The sequence below is a fragment of the Mus pahari genome, chromosome 4 (assembly GCF_900095145.1).
Source record: "Mus pahari chromosome 4, PAHARI_EIJ_v1.1, whole genome shotgun sequence".
In the NCBI taxonomy this organism is placed as follows: domain Eukaryota; kingdom Metazoa; phylum Chordata; class Mammalia; order Rodentia; family Muridae; genus Mus; species Mus pahari.
The window spans coordinates 48,533,803-48,542,822 of NC_034593.1; the positions used below are offsets into that span (position 1 = coordinate 48,533,803).

The following is a 9,020-nucleotide window of genomic DNA, read 5'->3' on the forward strand; positions in this document are numbered from 1 at the left end:
GGCAGAGGCAGAGGCAGGCAGAGGCAGAGGCAGAGGCAGAGGCAGAGGCAGAGGCAGAGGCAGAGGCAGAGGCAGAGGCAGAGGCAGAGGCAGAGAGGCAGAGGCAGGTGGATCTCTGTGGGTTGGGGGCCAGCCTGGTCTACTTGTGAGTCCCAGAAAGCCAAGGAAATATATATTTTTGAGACCCTGTCTCAAAAAAATTAAAATAAAATAAAATATCTTAGCTCCCACTTCACAAATAAAAGGCAACAAGGCCTGCCACTGCAGAGAATCACTTACACGTACAGCTCACATAAGGGGCCTTTAAAAATACCCAGTATCTTGTTCAAAACCCACTGCCATCATGTGGAGTAAATTCTTTAACTTCTCTAATTCATTGGTCAAGAAACTGGGTACCTAGAATTTAAAAGACTTACCCAAGGTTATAAAATACTATGCATGTAGAAAACCCAAGATCTCCACTGAGTTCCAACTCACAGTGCCCCTAGACTTCATTGGGCTCTGAGTTAGGGGGAAATTAATCAACAGCCGCTGGGGGTCAGGTCCCATGCCAGGGAACTAGACACATTCCTTCATGGAGTTGACATTCAAGCATCAAAGACGGGCATTCAAGAAGTAAATACGCATACAATTATCTCACCGCAATTACATTGGTAATCTTGTAGCTGCCGAGGTCAAATGGCAGGGGTCTGACTTAATTGCACCTCAAATTCTGAATCTCTGTAGCAGCCTAAACATTCTCTTCTGTATCGCTGCCTCCGTGAACTGCAGCAATTTTCCGTCATCCACAGTCATTACTCCTGTGTCCTGCTTCACGTAGCAGTGCCTCATGGGAAGAGGTTTACAAGTGGGTCTTTGTTAAGTAACTTCTCTATGCTCCAAACCTGAGTGATTAGACCATAAGGCTTCATTTCACTTCGCTGTACACTTTTGAGGCATCCATTGTTTATCATTTCCACACCAGACCATTATCTAGCTCTGTAAATACCTCCTAGGGTTATACAGCAGTGTGCTTTCTTTCAAAACTGTAATTGCAAGATATTTTAAAACACCCTGCTCATTGGAACATGCTTTAACTTAAATGAAACAGAATATATATATATATATATATATATATATATATATATATATATTCTCCTCTTTTTTTCCCTCTTTTCTAATTTGATTTGAAGTATATAAAGAAACTATTGCAGCCATTCATAATTGTTTTCTTTTACACCTACACAAGAAACTAATAGATTCGCTTCCCTATTGTAGTGTTTGTGAGTCGGTGCATTCGTGAGGGATAAACCTGTTGCAGAATAAATATAAAAACAGAACACATTTAGCAGGACGAAGGTAACATTTCTAATTACCCATGAGATCCCTCTCGATTGGAAATGCTACCGAGCTTTCCATAGGCATAGGAAAGACCATTATAGGGCACCACTTCACCGAGTTTACACTCTGCAGGGCCCTCTGAGGCTGTCTCCTTTTGTAAACTTGAACAAGCTCTTTAATTTCCCCAAGCCTCCTCCACAGGGATTTCATGAAGACTAAGAGATACATAACTATCAGGCCCTTTGCTTTTTATCTCCCTTTTACATGTAGCCAAAAAAATTAAAACCACCTCGCAGTAACATTATACACAGGAAAATGCCATATTTTCTTCTCTTTTATTGTCGGTCTTTTAACATTTTTACTATTCACCCAGATATGTTTTTTTTTTTCTGTTTTGTGGCAAAACATAGATCCATAAGATTATTTTTGAAAAGTGTCGCAGTAAAGTTAGCATAAAATTTGGAATGTATTAACTCCCTACAAGGAAACTTAACAAATGTGATCTCCAAATCCGTCTGAATTGTTACATTGCTAACAAGGCCTTGGCTGCTTAAGTGTTTGATCGAGAGTTTTTAGTTAGCACAGTGATGTTTTTGTTTTTGTTTTTGTTTTTATGAATGTCAAATACAGACTTCATTCTATGAAGTCTAATTGGGCATACAGAATTCTGGGTCTACTTTACTTTTAAGTCTCACAGCACAAATATTAAAATGTAGCATAGCTTTAAAGATCTGTACTGATTATGCAAATGACTGATTTAACTGTGTCTGATAAGGTCACAGTATTTTAATGAGGAAACATGGCCTCCCCTGTCGCAGTGGGTTCTGATACACTTTAGATGAGAACTGACAGCTGACCCAGGAAGAACAGGACTTATAGATTTATTTCTCATCAACGTTAACATTTTTTCCTCCATGTCCTTCATGTGTTGGTTTGCTTTACTTGGTATCAAACCCGGTGCATAATCATCCATTGGATGGGACAGAGTGGGTGAGACAAGCGTGAGAATGTGCGGTGCTTCATTAAAGAACGAGGACAGAGGGGCTTAGGCCATTTCTCAACCCCTCAGTTACGTGGTTTGCTCCAGTACAAATGTGTCTGAGAGGAGAGATGGTACAATAATTCCCCAGCCTCACTCCCGCATCAAGATTAGTACGCATGCATGCTGTAAAACAGATTATGACTAAAGGGACTATTTTAAAATCCAAAGCTATGAAACCTATTTGTTGGGCATGGTAGGTAGGACCATTGCATGCCTGCACACACAGTGACTGGGACTCCATGCACAAGATCTGCACCTGACCAAACCAGCCAAAATCCCAGCATGCAATGGGCTCCTGAAATCTCACCCCTACCTGAAGAGATTTCAGCAGTTGATGACTGCTGAAGTTGGCATTCAGTTTTATTTAGTGATGCAGGTCCTGGGAAGCCAAATGCACGAGTACATTATACCCTATAGCCATGCAGGACCCAGCAAGTGAACTCAGTAGCCTTTCAGAAAAGAACACATGGAGTTGACAGGGGAACATAGGGGTTGGGTAGAGGAAGAATTTAAAGGAGAGATAATAGAAAGTGGGCTAGATCAAAACACATCATGTACATGTATGAAATCATCAAACAATTTTTAAAAAATCATATTTTTCAATGGCAAAGAACCTAGTGCATGAAGTTCTTAGAGGTGACCAGCAGATGGCAAAACACCTCACCAACAGAGCACATCATCACACCTCCTGCTTCTTCCAGAACTGATGGGTCTTTAAAAAAACCTACATATAGACAAAATTTAGTCTTTATTGGCAAAAATATAACTAAATCAATGTTTTAATTAGGCTATAAAGTAAACAGATTGTTTTTATTTTTTAAAAAAATATGTATATGCTTAAACCATTTTTTCTCCCTAACTGAAGAGTACCCTGAAGATAAAGGTAGTTTTCCTGAGAATCTTGGTGGGGAACTCTCTCTCAGAAGCCCCTGCCCAAAGGCTCGATTTCACAGCTCCACAGTGCCCTTCTCATTGTTCTCAGTAGATGGCTCACCCTCAGTCAGGGTCCTTTTGTATTGGGTGACACCTTAGTTTCCATGCAAGACAACACTAGACTCAAGAGATAAGGGATGTCCTTCTGTCTCAAACCCAAGACTCTCAACCCCCAGATAAATCCATTTAGATGTGAGATTTGCTAGAGACAGCGAGAGACACTCTAGAGGCCATGGATAGAAGGACACCAGGTGCAATGTATTTGGTCCCCAGGTAACACACATAAGTAGAAGAAAAGTAAGAAAGAAAGTTCTGGAAGTCTATAACCCATACTGTTTACAACAGTCATTCCTGTGTGAGGGCTCTAGATGGGTTCAATTCCTTCTCATTTGTAGTAATCTGACTTTCCTAATATTTTTTTCCTACAATATATGAGCTATTAATTGTGTGACCAAAATGTAATGAAAATCTTTTAGAATTGCTGTAATATTAAGTTCCCTTGGTCTGGGCAAAAATCCTATTCCTAGAATCTGGAATGCGCCCCTGCAGCTGCATGGAACCTGTGTCAGATAACTTCATGATGATTTTAAATTGGGAGTAAGAATCAGGTTTCTTGGGGTTTCCGTTCACATCTTTCTCTTCCTGGGTATCACCCGTGACATGCTTGGACAAGAGATTTTATTTCTCTTAATATTGAAATCTCCCCCATTGCTCACTTCTGTCTGGCCGGTATCAAGTTCTTATCAACTTCATTATTTTGCTTAACTTGTGGTTTCTGAAATATTTGACATGTGGAAATAATTTTTTTTTAATTTGCTTTAGTTTCTTTTCTCCCAAGGAGTTTAATGTAATACTGGTCATAAACTACATTTTGCAAAATAATTCCCCCACTTAAGTGTTGCTCTCCTTTGCTTCTTAAGAATTAAAGACTTAAATTCAACCCATTTCTTAAGCATTGCAAGGGCTTTATCCCTTCCCCCAATTGCCATGGCTTTGGGGGGGATTATCCTCTTTTTAAAGTGACTCCATATATAATAAAAGGTAAACTGACCCCTTCACACAGCCTTGCCCATTTCACGCCACTTTGTCAAGTCTATTTGGTGAAATCATTGTTAACTCCTACTGTGCCCCTCTGTGAAAGCTATTTCCGTGGTTACTAACAATTCCTAGGCCAGTGCTTCAGCAGAACTAGCCTTGAATTTGCAGTAACTCTGAGAACTGTGCGGATTCTAACACATCTGTTTTACTAGTCAGCTCTTCCTCCCCCAGAAGAAAATCTCAGAGACTACTTGACCAGGCTCAAGTTATCTGAGATTTTTCATATTTTATGGTCCCTGCTGCAGTTTTATGAGTATGTATTAATTTTTTTCAAAAAAAAAAAAAACTTTTCCAAATGGTCTCAGCTTCCCATCCAAGGGACGTTAGCAAATGTGCAAGTACCTCCTGTTCAACCAGATACAGCCAGCACAAAAACAAATACTAGCACCCCCCAAATCTATATCCTGAACTTTCAGTATATTGATCCCCAATAGGGCATGCCCTCAGCTTCTAATTGAAACCTTTTTCATAATCGTTGTCATTTGACACATTTAGTCTGTCAAGTCGTGAGATGTCTTTATGGCCATATAATAAACCCAAGAGAACAACTTCCCTGACTGGGGCCATCTGCAATGATCACAAGGCTAGCTTACAAAACACTGACAGTCTTTACGGTAATAGGATACATATGGCAGCCCACAATTATGTGTAGCTGCATTCAATTAGTGTTGTACAATCACACAGTTTTATTGCTTAGTTAAAGCAGGGAGAGCACTACATGTTGGGTAATTTGCACTAATCCCCGTCTTTTTAATAGCCCCTCGGTGTTTAAAATGTGGGGGAACAGCTATGGTATTTAAGGGGCCTGGGAAGAACGTTAAATTATACCTCATGTTGCGAACTCCTTGACTGACAATTAATGTGCTCCCACTAAACGTGTGGGTCATGTTTTATAGAGGCTTTAACATACAGTAGTGGCAAAAAGGCTCTCCTTAGACCAGAACCTGGCTCAGTGAGTTAGGGTGTCAGGGTCTGTACTTGCAGCCTGCTAACACCCTGCCCAAACACCACCTCAGAATCCGTTCTGAGATTTGCCGACTCTTTAATATGTTTGTATCTTATTTTGGGGAAGCTCACGAGCAACTTTAACATTTTACTTTTAAGTATGTGTGTTCAGACGAGCCATGAGGGCCAGAAGAGGGTGTCAGATCCCTGGGAACTGGAGTTACAAGTTGTGAGCCACGAGATACACGTGCTAGGAACTGAACTTGGATCCTCTGGAAAAACAGCAAGTGCTTTTAACGACCGAGCCATTTCTCCAACCCTGGGACTTAGCATCTCAAATGAGAATTTGTGAGCAACCTTCGTGCTTTCTGACTTTTAATTAAAATCTTGGTTCCACATAAATTTAGAACTGCCCTGGAAAGAATGTGTAGGGATAGTTTTGAAAATGTATATTTTACACACATGCACCACAAACAAACAAACAAACAAACAAAACGAAAAGTTCTAATTACATATGCAAGTGGTCTCACTGGCTCACAGGCCTGTCCACAACATCTGCAATGAGAGATGAGGGTGAATGTCCTATGGTTAACACCTGCGCTCCTGATGAACCTCATCTGTGGGGGCTCAGTATACTACGTAAGAAAGGGGCGCTCTCATTGGAAGAGAACACTGGTGTATCCCCTTCCTTCAACCACAGTGTTGACAGAGAAAAGCCCCCAAGTAGCCTTGTTTCCTGCCCTGCCTGGCAATAAGTTAAACAGAATTCCAACTAGAGGCCTGGTCATATATTCGCTCACCTGCAAAAACGTTTTGTTGAAATGTTTGCAGAGGACTCATGTCTTGAAAGGTTTTCAGTTACATGGATGTGGCCTTTGTCTATAAGCTCTTTTGTATATAACTGCCTTCATATAACTTGAGTCTCTTTATTCTCATGAAAATTCTACTAAACCATTTTTAAAGACTGAAAAAAGTTAGGGAGGGTGTTGCGCATATATGTGACTAGAGAAATAAAAAAAAAGAATAGTCAGTTATAGCTTCAAAACATTTAACTGCTATTTGTGGAAGTATTATTAATATTTTAAAGGATGCCTTAATTATTTTTTGTAGTATTTTTTTTGTTTTTGGTTTTGTTTTGTTTGTTTGTTTGTTTGTTTTTGTCTTTTGCTTGTTGGCCTTTTGCCATGCTGGGGGTTGAACCCTGGTCCTTATATTTTCCTTACCTTGGACTATATTATTCATCCACATTAAATATAATTTATATGTGGCTAGGCAGAATTCCTATTAAAATGGCAATCATTAGTAACTCCCTTCCCGTGAGGAAGTTATAGGGTCATATTCGGAACCACAAGAGGCCTCTGGTGACTGGGCACTCCAACATCTGGTTTTGTCAAACTTTTGAATAACGTGAGGTGATACGGATACTGTGTTTAGGGGTGGGAAGCTTCCTGTATAAATGGGGTTGGATATATCAGAATCTGCTCAGCCTCACAAAGTACACATCGTGAATGCTCAGACCCCACACAACATCAAAGCAAGAAGGCATTTTGCAATTTAGAAAAGTTATTGATACCAAAGAGGAATTCAGGAGGTAAACAGCTCTGGTCTATATGGGAAATGACCTAGAAAGCCAATCTCGACATTCCCATCTCGAATTTCCTTTCATGAAAAACATTTGCTTATTGTTTGCACGACCAGAACGGCAGGCACAATAAAGTTTAAGCTGGCTTGAGAGCATTTAGGCTGAGGACTCTACAGTGTTTCGCAGCTAGTGCCTCAAAGTGCTAACTTAACCTTGGCACATTTGCTTCATTAAGTAGAGAAGATAGTGTCCGCCCCAGAGGACAACTGGACACATGGCTGCTTTTTCCCTGGCAGTCCCACTGCAAGATTTTGGATGTCTACCCAAGGGTAACCCAAACTTGATCAGGATCCAGAACCCTAGAGACGAAGAGTCCATATTATGAGTGTGCACAGATGTAGATAAATCATTTCCATGCAGGGAGGAAAACAAAAAACAAAAAACCAGTCTCTCCATTGAAGTAGATCTGCCTCTGCCAAAACAATCAGCTCCAACTGGTCATTGCTGATGCTGCAGTGGAGCTAGCCAAACATCTGCCCAGATGCCTCAGAGGAATGCAAAAGCAGGAAGATGTAGCATGCCGCACAGTAGCGATGCTCCTGATACTTGGAGATGCGTCTTGCCGTGCAAGAGGCCCATTCAGCCTCAGCAAGTAACAGATGATCACAAACTGATAACAGGGAACGTGCAAGCCTCAACTTGATGGGTAAACTATTTTGATGAGTGTGGAAAACTTGACCATTTCTTTGGAGGATCTCTTGAAATCTGGAAACAAGGTTGTAGTGTGCCTGTCTTCAGCTTACTGATTTCAGGAGAGAGCACCTATAGAATTCTGCCTGCCCTTTTAGCCTTTGAAATCAATGAAGTTGTTTGGGCTGCTTTTCAAAGCATATCCTCCTGGGTTGGTCTCGGGCTAGCATTAATGGAGCTTACATATTTGCCTAAGGGTCATGAGAACGCTTGTTTGGCATGTTGGTAGGAAGATTGGAGACCCACTGCCTTAATAAGGAAAGCTGACCGAGTGTGCTAACGCTACACCCAATAAACCTTTCCAAATTGCCACAGGTGACATGAAATATTAACATGCTTTTCAATTATTAATAGGAATATAAATAGATCTTGTTGGAAATGCAGGGACTAAAAATAAAGGATTTTAATATCCGCGTGGATGTTTTGTTCTATTACTGAAGGGTGGCATACTTAAATAGTCTCACATATGGAAATGAAGTAACTATTTTCATGACTGGGAGGGAGATTTGAAGCTAGAGCCTTTCTGAGCTGCCTTTTGTGGAAAACATCAAATTAGGATAATCAAAGGGAGAAACGCCAGCACTATGTTATTTCAGAGTTTGGTCTTCATGTGTATTTTTAATAGACATGTTATACAAACGACCATGAAGCCCTTCACATCCCAAGTATAATAAATATGACCCCACATTCCCATTTCTATGTATTCTATATTTATTCAGTGTGTGTGTGTGTGTGTGTGTGTGTGTGTGTGTGTGTGTGTGTGTCTGCCATATATAGGTCCTGGGATGAAGCATATGCCATCAGAATTGGTGGTAGGCACCTTTGCTCACCATGTCATCGCCCCAGCCCCAACATCACCGTTTTTGTGAGCACCTGCATCCTATTGTATGAACACCCCCATTATTTTCCTAACACATTTCCAATTGCCATTCCTTCGTTGCTTCTACTGTTGCAATGAGAACAGGCCATGCTCCTGGATACTATCCTTGCATTACTGCCTGGGCGTTTGTTACTTCATTTACATCAAACGTAAACTGCAGCACTCTTGGCTTTACAACACTTAGGCTTTTTAACTTTTCTTTTAGGTGTATGAGCACCAGGATGGCAGTAAGTCACTCAAGTTGGGTGACTTTGGTCTGGCCACAATTGTCGACGGCCCCCTGTACACAGTCTGTGGCACCCCAACATATGTGGCTCCAGAAATCATTGCAGAGACTGGGTGAGTGCTCCCCCATACTTTAGAGCTTGCAAAAGGATACAAGTCATTAAAGAGCTGGCCCACTTGGACAGAATGAGCTCTCTCTCTCTCTCTCTCTCTCTCTCTCTCTCTCTCTCTCTCTCTCTCTCTCT

The 9,020-nt window shown here is 40.9% G+C and overlaps 1 protein-coding gene across 8 annotated transcripts in view; it reads left to right on the forward strand.

Moving 5' to 3' along the window:
- The window catches only part of Dclk1 (doublecortin like kinase 1), a 293,977-nt gene that overhangs the window by 248,809 nt on the left and 36,148 nt on the right, over positions 1-9,020 (forward strand). For all 8 annotated transcript variants that reach the window (XM_021195918.2, XM_029537365.1, XM_029537366.1 and 5 more), the window contains one exon: positions 8,756-8,889. In XM_021195918.2, the coding sequence (XP_021051577.1) occupies positions 8,756-8,889 (134 nt within the window). The remainder of the gene's footprint in view (positions 1-8,755; positions 8,890-9,020) is intronic.